At 37.6% G+C, this 18,860-nt stretch overlaps 1 protein-coding gene across 1 annotated transcript in view; it reads right to left on the reverse strand.

The window, feature by feature from the left end:
• Positions 1 to 18,860, reverse strand: part of MALRD1 (MAM and LDL receptor class A domain containing 1) — a gene marked incomplete at its 3' end in the record, with an annotated part of 232,335 nt that overhangs the window by 177,278 nt on the left and 36,197 nt on the right. The window contains exons 10-13 of the mRNA XM_079302558.1: positions 15,971 to 16,117; positions 13,018 to 13,121; positions 9,254 to 9,421; positions 7,235 to 7,349 (exon numbers count right to left, since the gene is read on the reverse strand). Of these exons, the coding sequence (XP_079158684.1) occupies positions 7,235 to 7,349; positions 9,254 to 9,421; positions 13,018 to 13,121; positions 15,971 to 16,117 (534 nt within the window). The remainder of the gene's footprint in view (positions 1 to 7,234; positions 7,350 to 9,253; positions 9,422 to 13,017; positions 13,122 to 15,970; positions 16,118 to 18,860) is intronic.

The following is an 18,860-nucleotide window of genomic DNA, read 5'->3' on the forward strand; positions in this document are numbered from 1 at the left end:
CTTTCTAATGCAAACACACTGAAACACACATCTATCTTCTCATGTTTATGTTTTCTATCCCATCCACCATTTACTAATTTCATTATATACACTCTATCAACACCACCACACTTTGCAGGTGCAGTGGCCCAATTTCTACAGTGACAAACTGAATAGAGAACAGTGGAAAAATAACTGCAGAAGTTCATCAGCAAGAAGCAATGCTAACTGGAACAAACAAACAAAAAACAAAACTCAAGTCACTACTTGAAGACCAAAGAAGTCTGATCTTTACAAAATCCAAGGCAGAGTTCCCCCCTTCCCTCAATTTTCATCTCCAAATATTAACTGCTACAATTAAAAAAAAACAAAAAAAAAACCATCAAACACCCCCAAACAAAATAGAATAAACAAAATACAAAAAACCAAAAAAAATTCCAACAACAAACAATAACAACAAAAAACCAACAAAAAAAAACCAACAACAACAACAACAAAAAACCAAACCAAAAAAAACAAAAACAAAAAAACCCCCAAAAAAACCCAAAAAAAAACCCAAGAAATGAAACAAGAAAATCCACACTTAAAGGTTTAAAACAAACAGATGTGGTAGTCTCATCTCTAGATGTCTACAGGAACAAAGCACCCCAGAACATTTTCTTTTGCTAAATTCTGTTGGGGAATCCATTTCAGTAGCCATGAAATTGCAACTGACTTCTTTGTGATTTCAGTCTTGTGGGCTTTTTAGTATTAGACAGACATAATTTGTATGTAACACAAAGGTATATATCATCTGTGAAATGAGAAATAGCTTTGCCTGTAATGAAGGCAAAACACGCAGATTAAAAAGATTTTGTTAGAAATAAATCTAATGATATCACTATGCAGCTACATTTTTAACAACCAACTGCACTAAATGTCTCCTAATGTAGCTGTAGGACTCACAAAGATTGAGATTTTGACAGGGGGAAAATAAAATTCTAAAAAAAAAATAAATAAATTCTAAACCTGAAGGGAAAGTTCCTGTTTTTACTGAACTATACAAATTAAGATCCAATGGTCACTATTCAGGTCTTCCTGTTATTCACCCTGTTTTCTCTGCCACTGAAGTGGATTCAATATTTTCTATCTCTTAAACAGCTATCTAGGCATTTCCAGTATTAGGTACCTTCTCCAATTTACAAGCTGGCAAACTTTTCACTCCTTGAACTTAAGCTTGTCTTTCTGATCTGGCTGTTGTTTCTGGTCTCATCTTGAAGAATTACTCATCTGTCTGGCTGAAATGGAGTAGCAAGTATCTGAGACAGACATTTTGGTATGTAAGATTTGACTGTAAAAATTAGATTTAGGAAGAGTTACTATATAATTACAGCAGAAGTATGGGAAATATGGGGAATGTGTTCTTATAATACTGAGGAGATTTTTATTACATATATGAAGAAACCAAATAATATTTATCTTTAAACAATTATGTTACAAAAGTAGTTTTTAAGAGACAATGCATGCATCCTTCTCTTTACTTGCCTTCCAACTCAAATTAAGGTACATAAAAGTATGTACAAACGTATAGATTATGCCCAGTTTATGTATTACTTAATTTAAGCCTAGCCTTAGCATGCTTGTGCTGCCCTAAATTGTACACCATAGAAATAATTACTATTAAATGCATATTTCATTTAGACATAAACACAAAACAATACCATGTGTTTATATGTGCTGGTTTGGGCTGGGGTGTAGCTAATTTTTCTGTGGTAGCTGATAAAGGGCTGTATTTTGGATTTGTGCTGAAAACAGTGTTGATTATTCAGGGATATTTTAATTATTGCTGAGCAGTATTTATATAGAGTCAATGCTTTTCCTGCTCCTCACACTGTCCCACCAGCAAGGAGGTTGGGAAGGCACAAAAGGTTGTGAAGAGACACAGGCAGGACAGCTGACCCCAAGTGAACAAAGGATGCCTACATCCTATGGGTCATGCTCAGCAATACTAGGGGGAGATGCTCCAAGGGATGTGTTGATCTTCCCAAGTCCCCATAATGTGTAAGGGGGCCCTGAATTACCCTGCCTGCCCACAGGGTGAAGGAAATCCTTGCTCTGCTTTGCTTGTGTGCTTTGGATTTTTGCTTTCCCTATTAAACTGTCTTCATCTCGACCCATGAGTTTTCTCACCTTTACTCATCTGATTCTCTCTCCCATCCCACCAAGGGAGTGAGTGAGCAGCTCTGTGGGGCTGAGCTGCCAGCTGGGGCTCAACCATGGCAATCCTTTCTGACACACGTGGCTTGAAGGGTTTGAGGCAATGACAAGTTTGACTGGAATGTGTTGTATCAAATTTACAGCTTTTGTTGATGTTTGGGTATTAATTGGCACACTCCTGTGCTTGCCATGGGGTGTGCTTTTCTGGCTCTTCATACATTCATTGCTTCTTGCTTTCAGTGCTGGCTGCACTGCTTATCTCCTCACTCTGCTGTGCCTGGGAGCACTGTGAGAACAGCACAGGGATGTTCCTGCTGGCTGATGGCCAGGTCACTGCTGCTGCTCTACTGGGAGGAACAGGACTCCAGTGTGGACTGAACCCAAAGGGACTGTGACCTGTGGGTGAGGCCACACGAGCCTGGGACACCCTGGGGGTCTGTGGCTGAGAACAAGCCCATGCCAGAGCAGGTACATCTTCAAGCACCTGTGGCCATGGTTATGTCTGTGTGGCAGCAGGTGTAACTCTGAAGAGTAAATCCATGCTGAAGAAAATACAACTCAAACGATCTGTGGTTGTAAGTCAGTGCTGCAACAGGAATACCTCAATACATCACTGACTGGACACAGGGTCAGCTTGGATAACCTCAAAATATATGATAAACCTGCAAAAATATGCTATATTTTCTATAAATGTAAATTATTTAATATTTATTTTATATAGAAACCCATATAATTATTCCTGATAATCCACACCATAAATAGAGAAAAATAAAAGAACAGACACAAAAGAGCGTAAGGGAGGAATTAGCAAAGGTCAGACAGAATATCAAGAACACATTTATGTTACCAGATTGCTTTCCAACCTGATCTTATTCTTATTCCATCAACATAATTCTTAGGGTGCAAAAGTGGTCATTTAGACTACACCAAATGCATAGGATGTAGACCACAGAAGTCAGGCTGCACATTCATCTTCCAGAGCACAAGCCCACAATGTGAGAGGTGTGTTAGGTCACTGCTGTAAATCTGCAGTTTGAAAAAGGCTTTAATGCATGGGAGTCAAGTAAAAAGAGTATAAAAGCTTTATGGCCATAGTAAATTCTTCATTTGTGGAAGAAAAGCTGTGATGTAATACTCAGGGATAGCAACACTTAAGAAAGAAAACATTTGGGCAGTCCCAGAAGTAGTAATCTTCAACTGAATTCTTCCAGGGCTGACAGACAAAAAGGCACTCATTTGAGTGGAAGTGAAAATCAAGAGATGTCTCAAGGATTGATATTGAGAGTAAGAAGAATTGTATGGAGACCTGGCTTATTCAGTGGACCCAAGCTTCTAACTATATCACCTTGCTGGAATATATAAGATTTAAATGAAACATATTTTAAAAGACATTTTAAGCCCATGTATTATTCTTGCCTGGGTCTCATACAAAGAGAAAAACATTAACAAGGTCAAGGCACATGCAACCACTATTAGATGGAACACCATGGAAAAAATGTTAATATTAATCAAAGCAACAAGGTAGCTGGAAGAGGTGAACAAAAATCTGTGCTTAACCAAGTTCAGCAATAAGGAAAATTGTCTGAGAAATATGAAATGCTTGCACCCAAGTGCAGGAATATGCAAAGAAAATATAGAAAGTAATGATGGACTACATAAGCATGAAGATGATGAAATGCTATTTGGGAAGAATTATAAGAGCTATTCTAGTGCTGTAGACTACCAGATTAATGTGCTGAAAGGCAAGTTTATTGCTTGGAAACAGCCAGCTTGCCAAACTGCTTGCAGAGCCCTTTGTGTACCTGCACTCTGCTTCCCACATTACAAGCTATAGTGCTAGCACACACTGAGCCAGCCCAGCAGTAACAACGATTTATAATTCAGCAATATACTTAGAGCAAAGATCACCATAAATATAATTCTTCCAAAGTTTAACCTTTAGCATGACATTGTTAATGTATTGTCTTGACAAATGCAACTTGGGTATAAAAAAGTGTCTTCAGTCATATAATTAGAGGGAAAAGAAAAAAAAAATCTGTTGCCATATAATCTACTTGTAAATAAGGCTGGTCTAGAACTGCTTGAACACCTAGCTGGACATTTGTCTTCAGCCAAAGGTATAATGTTGAAATGGAAACAAAGGCTGAATAGTTAAAAGGAAGTATAAATGGCCACAAAAAGCAGATCTTAATTTCCTTGATTAAAAGCTACCACTTCATTGCTATCTCAGTGCAGTGAAAGTTGCATGCAGCTAAATCTACTTAGAACATTTTTTAATTAAACTATTGATTTGGAAGTGTTATTATTTTGTCAGAGAACAAATACCCTGTACCTGAATTTAAAAAGGGTAATGGGAGAAAAATCCAGACTATCATAACCCAATGCTGCACAAGGTGTGTAATCATAACTAAAGTAGAAAAAACATAAAGTAAATTAGAAAATTGAGTGCCGTAAGAGTTTTAATATACGTGACATGGACAGGGAAGCAGTAAAGAAGCAAAAACTCTTCTCAGTTGTGTGCAGGGAAATGAGAAGAAGCAACAGACACTTGTTTTACTGCAAGGATGAGCAAACACTGAGCAGGGTGTCTTGACTGGCAGGGCAGTCTCCATTCTCACAGGTATTCAGAGCCTAACTCTGTCAAGCTCAGGGCATTCTGCTCTGCTGGCCCTGCATCCAGCAGGGTGGTGTTCAATCTTCAGATATCCTTCCAACCTCAGCTGTGCTACTGTACCATCAGGATTTTCCTTACTCTGGCCCACAAGAGGAAAGATATTGGGCTTAGTGAACATTTAATAGTAATTTCTGATTTTAGCAAGGCAAACTATTATCTAGTAAAACAAAATACAGTTTTATATGTCAAAGTTCTGTATATTATGGATAGCAGTCTTTCTAAACACTTACAGCCCTCAATACCAGTGCTCTAGCTGAAGAAGATTCAATACTAAAATTGAAGACAAATTGCATAGAAGCTTTAATTATGTCTTTTACCTGCTAATAGTCAAGTCGATCTTTGTTTATCTGAGCAACAATTACCAAATTTCCAAATAAAAAATCATAAAATACAAACAGTGAAATTGGATTATATTAGCATCTCTAAAGATGTTTATGCTTTTTGATGCATAACAGGGCACAGAAAATAATTTGAGGATCTTGTCCACAATATTTCTGTCATTTGTGTTGAATGTGCTAGAAAGCATCATGCTCTATTTTTAAAAACAAAATTTGTATTAAATATTGCTCACGGCAGCTCCTTTTGAAAATGCATCTTAAGTTCTACAGCACTGCTGATGGTTCAAAGCAGGAGACTCATTTTCAAAAGTGCAAAGTATAACTGTGATTTCTTATGCAAAGCAGGAAACTGAATGAATCAAAAAGACTTTTGAAGCTGCATATTAGAGACCCTGAAACAGTTCCAAGCTCCCTGCTGACTGTGCAGTGGAGAGGGATTCTGAGCTGCATCCCCCCTCTCCACTTTACCACGTGTTTGTTTCCATGCAGACACAGCCCAGGCATGTGGCCCTGACAGGAGTCACTGCACATCCAGACAGAAGATGTTGACTCAGCTTAAATTATATCTGTGACCTGGCTTGTGGTACAGCTGAGGTACTGCTGGGGCATCTTCACATCAGAAGTATATAAAACATGCAGTTTGAATGTGACCAATGCTTTAGAAATATAAAATAAAATACTATTTTTTAAGGAGCATCTTCTACTAAATAATTAATCAAAACCTTTTTTCTCATTTTAATGCTAAGAGAGAACTAGTTGCTACAGAAACTGAAAGGGGAAAACTCACAGAAGAGAATCAAAGTGGAGTAACTATTTCTCAGGAGCTTTTAATTAAATGGCAAGATTTATGAAGTCATAAAAGCATTGCAAATAGGACAAAGAAACAGTCACAGGAGCTTAACAACATAGATTTTAAAGTTTTCACTTACGGCATTTGGTTTCATCGTGGTTGTTTGAGCAGTCAGGCTTAAAATCACAAAATTTGTCTGGTGAAATACATTGCCCATCCCTACATGAAAAAAGTCCTGCTGGACAGGAAAGAGATGAAGGATTGACATCTGCAGATTCTGTTTCCCCTTAAAAATAAGGAAAAGACATGTAAGTAAACCCACAAGTATATAAAATTACAAGAAGCTTTTCATATTCTTTACTTAACTTTTTAAAATATTCATATTTCTATCCAGACAAGGATTTCAAAGAAAAAAAAAATCACTCCCTTCTAAAAACAATATCTTTTTGACTAATCTATAAATGAGGGAGTTGTAGGGAAAATAATTAAAGTAAATAAATTTTCTCTAAATACCTCAACCCCACTGTACATAGGGATCACAGAAGCCTTAAAAACACAACATTGTAGTTCTCTATTATGCCTTTAAATTTCCGGATATTAAATTCAGACACCTGATGGCTATAACTCATCAACATCACCCCTGACTGCACATGTGCCCATTTTGAAAAGCAGCTGTCAGCATCAAGAGGATCAGGAGCAGCAGTCTGACAGGAGGTTACATAATTTGATATTTCTATCCATTGGCTCTTCAAGAATACAGAGTGTGAGTACAAAGACAAGTTTGGTGTGCATTTGTATGTCAGATATTTAGCAGTAATGAAGGGAGAAGCCTCTTGCCCTAAAGGTAAAGCAGCAGAATTTGCTCTTTAGTGGAAAATATAGGATGCTTTGCTTCTGCCTCTGCATCCAAACATGAATGTGAGCAGGTACTACAGAGTAATTCTATGTTGCAGAATTAGTGCAAACTTCTTATAGCAGCTGATGTATAACACAAGGATTAAAGCCTTCATTATAGAACCATCTTTGGAATGGTTTGGATTGGGAAGGACCTTTTAAAGATCATCCAGTCTGCCACAGGCAGAGTCAAAGGCCCATCCAACACACTTCCAGGGAGATGATTGATTACAGCATACTGTCATTTTTTTCTCAGATTATCCTCTACTTAATTAAAAGTAACTTCAAATTGTCAGTCAAATCACAGTTATATATAGCAGACATGGGGGAAGATGTATTGGAAAGCATGAAACTTGCCTTCACTTTCCTGGCTGACTCGTGGAAGTGATCTATTCACAACTACACATTCTTCTGTTATACTGATATCATCAACAGCAACAGTAGCATTTGGGGTTAGAGTAGTACCTCGCAGGATAATCTGTAAAGAGAGAAAAAACAAGTTAATTCATTAAGGTGACATGATAAAAAGACACACACACATTTATATATTCCTTTATAATTTATGATATCTGCACAGGAACTAAATAGTTCCTACAATAACTCTGAACATCAGCCAGAAAAAACTACAACTGAGATTTGGTCAGGTCAGAAATTTGTTCCTCAACTGTCAAAGCCATAACTGCTTTTACCTAGGAAAAGTTATGCAACCCACATGACATTTCAATCAAAACTGGTAAAAGTCATCATTATTGAATAGTCTTTCTGCTGGAACATATGAAAATTCTATATATTCTTAAATTAGCTATTTATGGTTACCAAATATGATGATTTACAATACCATTTAATTGTGTTCATCTATACTATGCCTGATGAAGTTAGCAATGTGGTACAATAAATGTAGGGATAGATTGCAAATTGAAGAACCTGCACTGTCAGCCTCACCTCTGTGCCTGGGCAGACCAGGGAACAGATGCTCCTATAAGTTATGCTAAGCACCTGGAGGACAGGGAGGTGACTGGAGACAGCCAGCACAGCTTCACCAAGGCCAAGTCCTGTCTCACCAACCCAGGGGCCTTCTAGGAAGATGTGACTGCATCAGTGGAGGGTTACAGCTGTCCCATATCTGGGCTTCTCTAAAGCCTTTGATATGGCCCCCACAACATCCTGCTCTTTCAGTTGGAAAGAGATGGATTTAATGGGTGGATAAAGAATTGGTTGCATGGTTATATCCAGAGGGCAGTGGTCAACAGCTCAGAGTCCTGATGAACGCCAGTGACAAGTGGTGCCCCTCAGGAGTCCCTATCTGGACCAGTGTTATTTAATATCTTCATTACTGTGATCAAGTGCACCCTCAGACAGTTTGCAGTGATGCACCAAGCTGAGTGGTGCAGCTGACACACCTGAAGGACAGGATGCCATCCAGAGGGACCTGAACAAGCTCAGGAACTGGTCCATGGGAATCCCATAATGTTCAACAAGTACAAGGTGCTGACCCTGGTTTGGAGCAACCTCCAGTATCAACACAGGCTGGGGGATGGATGGATGTGGAGCAGCCCTGCCCAGAAGGACCTGGGGATGCTGGTGGAGGCTGGACATGACCCAGCCATGGGCACTCACAGCCCAGAGAGCCAAACGTGCCCTGGGCTGCACCAAGAGCAGTGTGGGCAGCAGGGCAGGGAGGGGACTCTGTCCCCTTGTGAGACCCCATGTAGAGCTTTGTGTCCAGCCTTGGGTCCCCAGCAGCTGCTGCAGTCAGTGCAAAGGACATCACCAGGATGATCAGAGGGATGCAGCACCTCTGCTGTGAGGAAAGGCTGAGAAAATTTGGTTTATTCAGCCTCAAAATGAGAAGGCTCCAGAATGACATAATTGCAGCCTTCAGTACCTAAAGGGAGCCTACAAAAAAGATGGAGAGGGACTTGTCATAAGGTCATGTAGTAACAGGACAAGGGGAATGGATTCAAACTTAAAGAGTAGGTTCAGATTGGATTTTGTGAAAAAATCCTTTACTTTGAGGGTGGTGAGGCACTGGAACATGTTGCTCAGAGAAGTTGTGGATGCCCCACCCAAGACCAGGCTGGATGGAGCTCTGACCAACCTGATCAAATGAAAAGTGTCCTTGCCAAGGGGGTTGGAACAAAATAATTTTTAGGGTCCCTTGATGATTGTTATATAAAGTTAATCTAATGCTTAGAATACTGAAACAATGGCTATGTTCTTTAATAGATAGACCTGTGAAAAAAAGCTGAATTAAATTCTTTTTCATATGAGCATTAAAGAATAGAAATTCTCTTTTTACATTTCATCATTAAAAGTAAATTAATTCTAAAGGCCAAAGTTAAATACATTTTTGAAAGCCATGTAAATGTGATATCCAATTACCTGGAAAGGTAATTCCTCAGCCACATTTTCTACAGGTATAGTCACTTTTGTCCAATTCATCTCAGCCAATCCTGAAATGTCACGTAATTTTTCCAAATTTCCATTTAATGCAGTCCTCTTAAAGACAGAAAGCTGGGAATCCTGAGATAGCCAGTACCAAAATCTTACCTGTTGAAAGAAGTCTTAATGAAAAGCTTAAAAAAAATATATATATAATCCATCTGCAATAAATTCAGCACCAAGTAATATATGTACATTATAACAAAGAATGACATGATGGCAGACTTGGCACAAAAGATGGGGATGTTTGAAATTATTGCATGTTGAGAAGCAGTATCATGTTCAAAGACAAAACTATATTTAAAAGTAAAGCTTATTTTTGCAATTTATGTTTAATTTGTATCTATCAACTGATACAGACTGAATGATATGACTTCCCTTAACTTCTTTATCTTGCTAAGCACTTAGAAACTTCTGAAAGATTATTTTTCTTTACAAATGCTGAATATATGACAGTTTCATAGGTATGTTGATCTCACAAATGCAATCACTGTGATTCTCATATGAAAGAAACCTTATGATCTTTTACTTCCACAATCAACATAAATGTAGATTATTTTAAAGATAGATTTTTAAAATTATCGAGTCATTTCCTGAAACAAGCAGATTGACCAACATATGGAAGGAAAATACAAAGACTGGATGTGGATGAGGCTGCTTGTGAGGCAGAAAATATCAGAAAACAGAGAGAATCACAGTTCACTCCCCTGCAATACAGACAAAGTTTGATGCGTTCAATTTTTTTTTTTTTTTTAATAATACCTAGGGAAAAATTCAGCTGAGAACTGAGGGGAAGAAATAAGATTTTCGAAGACTAATTTTTCCTTTCCTCCTGAGTCCTTCCTGCTTCTCCACATAGATAAAGACTAAAGTTTTTTCAACTTTGCATATCTTTACTTCCCTGCAAAAGCCTTGATATTTATAATACTTGACTCTTCATGAAGGTAAAAGAAGATCTGGATCAGCTGTGCAGAAATACTCCTGTTAAAATACCCTGCTGCCTTTTAATATCATCTGGCTTCAGGTCTGGTAGACTCAGTCTCATGAAAATAATGTCTTATATAAAATAATCTTGATACTTACTAATAAATTGAAATTCTTTCATGTAACTCATTCCCCCAGCAAAAAGCTGAGGAAATAGAAAGCAGCAAGTATACTTTCCAAAACAAGCTGTTCGAAGAATTACACTCTCAACAATTTAGATGGCTTTTGTCTTTCAAACAGCTTTTCAAACAAATTTATGTTTTCATTAAGTAAGAAATATTGTTACCTTTCTTCTTTATGTCTACATGTTCTACTATACAATGGCTATTGTGTCCATTAAAGAGCCATAAACAGGAGAGCTGGGACTAGAAATTTGATTCTACAGCTCCAAAACCTTGAGCTAAATGAAGATGTTTCTTAGCTTATGTCTACAAAAAGACCCAGGCACAAGAAACTGCAGAAAGAAGTTACTTCTAAGCTTCAATTAACCAGAAAGGAACAATATAAATCTGTTACCCTTCGACTCTTTTTTTTTTTTTTTTTTTTTTTTTTTTAACAACGGGAGCTAAAGAACTTGTAAAGCTAATAATCAACATAGATCTCTTTGTGTGGATCCTTTTATCCTCTCAGTGGGATATCCAACAGAGGGCATCATCTCACATTAATAGGCAGAGAACATAACACATCCTAATGAGCAACCCCTACACGTTGCTCTTTCCCAGAAATAAAAGTCTGCAGGGATATGTGGCAGAAAGCCAGGCTTCCAGTCCTCAAAAACACCCTCCTGACAGACACATACAGTTAGGTAAGAGCTTGCTCTAGCTTTTGTTGGATCTAAGAATTTTAAATTAATTCAATACATGCATACTTCTAATAAAACTTGTTTCTTTTCTGACTTTGAAGTAGACAAAAATATGTGCATCCCCACTGCAACTGTGTTTATTTTGAGTGCAGACCAAACTCTGCAATAGATCTTACCAGAATAATTCATTGATTCACATATCAGTGGTGCCCAGTTTGCCTTAAGGTTTTCTAAGATAAATTAATCTGAATCTGAAAGGTGCTTACCTATTCAGCATCAAAGGCAGCAAAACAGAGATGGAACTGTCTAAACAAATGCACTGTGAGTACAAAGGCTGTTGGGTGTCCCAGGAGTGCTGCAACACACAGGGCTTCAGTGGGATGGCTCAGGCCCTCTGAGTTCCCTGCAGCAGCACTCTGCTCCAGTTTATCCTGCAGCTATTTTATTTCTGATGCTTTATGACACTAAAAGGTCACGTGAAGATTAAGAACTGTGAGATTGCAAGGCACTGCTCTTGAATCATCTCAGGGGCTGCAAGTTGCAACTATCCAGCTGAGATAACCCTCTGCTGTGTGCAGTCCAAGTGAGCTGCAGTTTCAAGCAAAGCAGACTTAGCTAAGCTAGCACTTATTTCTGGTCCCTTAGATGAAATATAACCTAAGAAGCACAGATCCTGCTGGAATAAAATTCTGCTACTTGTTGGAACTTCTAAGTGCAGTTCCTCTTTGACTTTTTTTAAGTGGAATTAAGATTCTGTTCCACATTGAGTCAGAAAAAGTAATCAACCAGTCTAAATTTTTATTTTATTCCTTTAATGACTCTTTTTTCCACAAAATAATTTGGTCAACCTTTTTCTGTCTTTTCCTTTTCTTCTCTCTGACTTTTTAAATAAGAAGGGTTTATACAAAACCAGAAAAAAAAACCCCATCATAACTACACAACTTAACTTCTCCCCAGTATGGCATAAGCATTGAAAAGTTGTAGAAAAAGGATAGAAAACAAATAAAGCCTCAGAAAAGATGAAAAATAAATAAAAAGTTATAAAACTGAACAGTGTCTATTGGTTTTATTCAGTTGACAAAAGGATAAATAAAAATACAGCTTTGAATGTAGTGAAGAGTTGCTGTTCATAATTAATATATTTCTTCAAGCTTCAATATATTAATATTGATATATTAATATAAATATATTAGTATATTTTTTCAAGCTTCAAGCTTTGTTTTAAAAACACTGATTTTGTTGAAAATTACAACCATATGTATTTTCCTCTCTCATGTAATATTTTTCTATTTTTGTACCTCCTGATTAATTTTTTCCTGGTACCTTTCTATACTTCAGATCAAACCACTATCCTGGCAAGTTGCTTTTGCATTCCTCTGCAGAGCCACAAAACATCTGACAAAAAAAAACACATTTCAAAGTAACTCCCAAGTATTTCATTGATCAAATTAAAAAGCATCCTCCTCAAACCATGCATTATAAATTAGTACATGTCTGGAGCATGGTAGCTAATTCTCTCTGGTCACACCAACACAGCTGATATGTGCAGTGTGTCCTATAGGAACCCTGGCTATGTGACTGTCCTGTCTGCCGATGACAGAGTGGCTGCTTGATAGAGCCCTGTTACCACTGTCCAGATGCCTTTGCCACAGTCCACAAAAACCTGGAACATTTCTTCCAATCTGAGTCACCTGCTGGGTGCTTAGGAAAGAATAGTAATAATCAGATTTAAAATTTTTTCAGTGAAACATTAAAAATTGCCTTTTTCTCTCTCCTTCCAAAGAATTAGTCTCTAACTTCTTCCACTGATATGGAAACAGAGCCCTCAGCTTCAACACTTAGAGGATGAAGAATACCAGACTGGCATCAGGTGAGGAATAGGTCACAAAGAAGGGGACAATTAATATCAAACTGTTACCTGGCAGCAGGAGAGCCCAGGGGTGAGCCTGACAAGGAAAGGGCTTCCCAGGTGAGACATCTCTGTGTTCCTCTCATGTGATCCACTGAAGTAAATGAATGCTCCTATAAACAAATTTTATTTTAAAGGATGAGGAGTATGTCATGCTCCAATGGCAAATAGTTACCTCAGAGAGGTAACTATATGCTTAATGGGATACATAAAGCTTATTCATAAATTAAAATAATCTAAACTGCTTTGCATCAGTTCAGTCTGTGGATAAGGAGGAGGGTGCTGTAACAGGCTGTGACAAGTAATGTCTACATGGCAGACAAAACAAAATTGCTAAGTGCTCCTGGCTCTTCCCTCTTGTAAAATTATGCTGACTGATTCCAAAGCCAAGGAGAGGGGGAGAAGGAAATAAGGCAATTTGGGCAGCCATTGCTAAGGATACCCTGTATGAAGCCTGTGAGCTCTTTAACCCAAGGAAGTCACAACAGAGCCCCTCAAAGAGAATTCACATGTTGCTTCTCTGAGAGCTTTACTGGGCACATCCACTGGAAGCATTTTTATCTGCTCTCTTCAAGCAAAAACCTTAATATCTCCAGCCTTAAAACATTACAACTATTACCCATCACCTTCACACATTGCCCATCCATCTGCACAGACTGGGGAGAGCAGAGGAGCTGCAACACAGAGCACCCTGGAGATCAAACAACAGAGACCTCGGCCAAGATCCCTAAAGGACACATTTTAATTGGCTTAAATAATGTTTCAAACAGAATTTAAACCAGAAATTATTTCCTTTAGGGTACAGTATTCACTCTCAGCAAAGCCCAGCCACTTTTAAGCATGCTAACAATGTTGCAGACCACAGGAGCCAATGGAACAAGCTATATTTTCTCATGGGGTCCACAGACTTGACATTGTTGTCTGTGCTAGTGGGGATGAAAGCTTAATTAAAGATCTAATCTGAACTCTGGCAAATGCACTACATTTGGATTTGAACTACAGCAGATGTGCTTCAGACAAAGGTAGGGAGGGATAAACATTTTCAAGGGGCCCTAAAGCAGCATATTTTGAATGCCGTCAGTGCTGCCTTTGCTGAATACTGAGACTTTTTCATGAAAGTCTGTGCAAAACAACACTAAAGGCTCAGTCTTTTTCGAGCATTTATATTACACATATTGCCTTACATCTTGAAAATCAGCTATTGTGCTGCTGCAGTCCACTCCTCAGCCACTGATTTCCCATGGGTGCATAAGGAAGCCCAGGGTGAGCTCCAGCCCCACGTGAATAATGGAATTGCTTCAGCAGGGCTGAAGAGGGGAGAGGGGAGCCCTGCAGCCCCATGGCACACGGGAATGCTGCACCCCCAGCATCAGGGAGCTCCCCTCATTGCAAGGAAAGGCTACTTCAAAGGACCTCCTTTAATTTGCAGCTGAGGCTCTACTGCAGCCTTGGTAAGATCTTCATTAATCAAAATTTGCTACTGCCCTCCCCTGGGGAGGAGAGAGATGAGCACTCCCTGGTACTAAAAGGAAGTTGCAGCCTGAAGGATGGTGATTTAATGTTGGCAAAAACTTGCTCAGATTCTGGAATCTAATTCTGAAGTCGTGGCTGTAGCAGGCACAATGACAGATTGCTACAAAACCACCTCAGAAATACCTTTTCTCAAATTTATGCAGGGATTGCAACATTACTGAGAGGTGAGGCAGAGTAACCTCCAAATCTGCTTGAGGCTCCAACCTGAGCAACACTGAAACAAACTTGTAATAATTCAGTACCAAAGCAGCTTCAGTGAAGCAGCACATAGCTCCACATGTGTGATTTTAGTATGATTCTTAGGCTGCCAGCAGCCTTCAATTCTGACCAGGTTACCCCTCAGATCCCTCCAGCACCTGCAGCCCATAGAGACACAGGCAGATCAGTGCACCCTGCTGGAGCTTTGAGAGCCTGAAACCTGCAACACAGCAATGGTTACATAAAGTGCAGTAATGCAGATCCAGTCCCACTCTACAGAGACAAGAAAATGAAATATCTAACAGCTGCTGAGACAAGTGAGTAGCAACTTTGGTGCACTTCATCACACAAGAACCAGTGGGGAAAATATGACTGTTCATTTAGAATCATTCAAATACTTCACCCACTACTGTTTGCTCAGTGAATTTAATCCTGGAGTTCCTTTGAATGCTTGATGTGGAATACTTAACATGTCACATTTCTTTAACATGAACATGGAAGAGAAGCATGGAGGTCTGGCTGCAGATAATACACATAATTAATTAATTCTAAATTAAAGGAGCTCTGGACTGTAACACAGCTTTTAATCTTATCTCCACTGGAAGTAGTGCAATGGATACATTTTAATAAAACTAAAGTCACAGAATACTTGTCAATATTATTTGACATTGAAAAATACACTTAGCAGTTTTATTTTTATGGAGAGTACTACAATAACATTTTTACTTTTGAAAAATATTTTTAACAGCTCTCTTCTGAAATAAAATGGTTTTCCAGCTAAATGCATTGTATGGCAAATACAGGCTGAAGGAAGGACAACTCTTTAAAGGAAATTATACTCACTCCATCTTTCCTAGACAATTTGGATTAATTTCACTGCACTCTACAAAAATAATTTGTCCAAATAATGCTTCCAAGAATGGTCCCTATGTGAATATTGGGTAAATAATGGTTATGATATACATAAACAAAGTCAGCTGTCAGTTCAACGGTCAGTATCTCAAAAAAAACTGCATTAAGTCTCATACCACACTGATTGTGCTAGCCAAAAATAAGGGTTACAAAGACATAGTAACTAGATCACAGTTGAAAAAGGGCATCCAACAGACATTACCTGTATTATTTACATACTGTGTGGCATCCGTTTCTAACCAGTTTTTATTATCAGTCTGTGACCATTTTCAAGTAGGAGTTTTCATGACAGAAGGAGAAAAATAATAAGGATTCTCACCATGCCCCATATTATTTGCATGACCTGTGCCAGGGAGTTCTCTGTCAAGGGGAGCTTGTCCTTTCTTTATCTTCCAGTCAGCATCACCTTTGCTCAGTGGCTTCCATCCACAAAGGTCAGTCTCAAAATCACATAAGGTGTAATTAGCTGTGGTAAGAACAACAACAAGAAGAGATCAATAAGTTAAACTTGGTGCAACAGTTTGATGCCACAACTCTTGACTGGTTTGTATTTAGATGTACTGAGTGTTGAAGAAGCATGAATGCATTTCAGGTTATTCAGATGGGTAAGAAGTTCTAGAATACAGGTAACAGATCAAGCAGGACCTTCTTTTCTTAATCAAACTCAGAACCATGAAACAAACTATCTGTAAGAAAATAAATATAATAAAGACCTGTACATATGTTGCTGAGATACTATAAAAATAATATTAAATATTTTTAAAGAAGAATTGTACCAGTAATTTAGATAGGAATTTGTGAGAAAAATCAAATCTATTTAAATATATGGAAAGCAGCGATGAATTAAGCTTTCATTTAATTTCTTTTTGAAAATGAGATTTAAATTTATCAATTATTCAGATTGCCTAGAAATTTTTATTGCAAAGTAAAAGACCATTTTCTCAGCTGGTATAGATTAGACCAATTTAAATTGTATAAAAGTTTCACATGCTCCTACATTGACTGAGCATAAATAATTATTTGGATAAGAAAATTTTAGAGTTTTCTTTCCTGGTCCAGAACAGCTTCCCAAGGCACTACACTTAACTCCTGGGGTCACTTACTGCAATTGCAACCATTATTTTAGAATTGTATTTGTCACTTTCCACTCCCACAGCACATTTATCTGATCATATCAGCCTCAGACATGATCATACATATTATTCCAATTTTCAGATTGTACAAAGCCAAAATGAAATGCATCTTTCTTTGAGCACCATTGTAGTAAAGCTAAATAGTAAAAATTTCCCAGGAACAGAGAGGTTATTTGAGCAACAAAATCAAAATGTACAAAATAAACCACAAATATCAGTGTCTCTTATCTGGCTTCACCATATACATTAAAATTTGATGGTGCATGGCTTTCTGTTTAGTGCAGCATATTTAGCTAAAAATGAAACTTGGTCAACTTATTTAATTAAATTTCCATGCTTCTCACAAGGTATCTTTTTAATTAGACTGCAAGTACATTAAAGTTGATATCTAAGACTTAGCTGTTCTAGTAATTAAAACTATGTCTAGGCATTTGGCTTTCCTTAGCTAAGCAGACCTGAGACAACCAATGTAAAACAAAAAGGCCAAAATCCTTTGCTTAACTATTTCTTTCTCCTGGCCTCCCTGAGCCCCACAAAAGTTCTTCTGCGTAAACAACTGACTCCAGTGTCTGCACAGAAATATCCAAAAAGATATACATTAATGATCCTGTAGGCACCAAAGAAAAAAAAGTTAAAATAATGGTTTAAATATGAAACTAAGATCAAGATCATACTAATAACTATTGTCTTACATCTTTAACATCTATTTAGCATTGAAAATTTTTAGAAATTATCATTTTTTTTTAACTAGAGACATTTGAGACCACAAGACATTTTATGCTGATAAAAACAACAGCTTTTGTGTGAAAAGAGCCCATAACTGCCCTTGCTGTTCAACAGGGAGAGAGGTATGGTGAAATCAGCATTTCTTACACAGGTAGCCTGTAGTAAAATTTCTTCTAACCCTATAGATGCAGAAATGAATAGATAAGCATCAATTTTTAGGTTGGATATATAAGCAGTGGGGGAAAAGAAAACATGCACACACAGCAAAATACAATCCCAAATCAAATTTGGCTTGTCCAGTCAGTTTTTTGGATTTTATTCAAGTCTGAACAGAATTATAAAGGTAGGAAGAACATTAATGGTGGTTCACTACAGGGGTTTCGTTTGTATTGTTCCTGGTTGGATGTTGATGATGGTTGGTTTGGGTTTTTGATTTTGGGTGGCTGAGAAGAAATAGAATATAGTAATGCTGACTACACCTCAGATGCTAAATGTTTTTTAATTACACTTTTCACTTGAAATTTAAAGCTCTCAACAAGCACCCAGGCATGCAGAAACACTGATCAGAGTCAATTACCAAACCCAAGTGTTCCCCCTATGTAATATCTGGAAGTGATACTTCAATTTAAAAGTGCAAATATGTTGTGGAACAGCTTCAACTGTGAGTGAAATGCACTTGTCCAAATTAACAGTTGAATTTAAACTTTATCCCTACTTAATTCTAAAATCTTAAGGGGTGCTTGTAAATGTTTAATCAAGCTTGAAAGAAAAGTTCTGTGCTTTGGCTAAAACCCAAATCCAAGTAAGAGAGTTTTTCAGTGTGCTTTTTCATTCCTCAAGTATTAATAAGTCTTAAGAAATGTGCCTTTCCTATCAAACATTCAACACTTTTATCTGAACCTTTAAGGGATTATAGGTAATCTTTCACTATCCATAGTCAGGAAATAAGTGACTGCACAGCCTATAGTTTTTGAGTAGTCATACTAGAGTTTGACATAAAACTCTTTTCTGATATATTATGTCCCTTCCTACTGCAATTCTCAGCACCAGAGCTTATGTTTTATATTTCACTAGGAAGATTTCAATGGGTTCACACTGCAGATGGGTTTTTGACATTTTGAATGGAAAACGAGTCAGCTCTCTATTTTGGACCTTTATCTATTTATAATACAGCAAAAACCAGGAAAATAGAAAGGAAACACCAGCTTGTTTTCATTTTAAAAGTAAGTCAAATTTGATCTTTTTTTTTTTTTTATATATATTCATGTAAATATATATTTTACCTGGGAAAGGAGTAAATTATTACACCATTTCTACAAAATCCAATTATGTGGCCAGGAAAAAAAAAAT

The sequence above is a fragment of the Erithacus rubecula genome (assembly GCF_903797595.1).
Source record: "Erithacus rubecula genome assembly, chromosome: 3".
NCBI lineage: Eukaryota > Metazoa > Chordata > Aves > Passeriformes > Muscicapidae > Erithacus > Erithacus rubecula.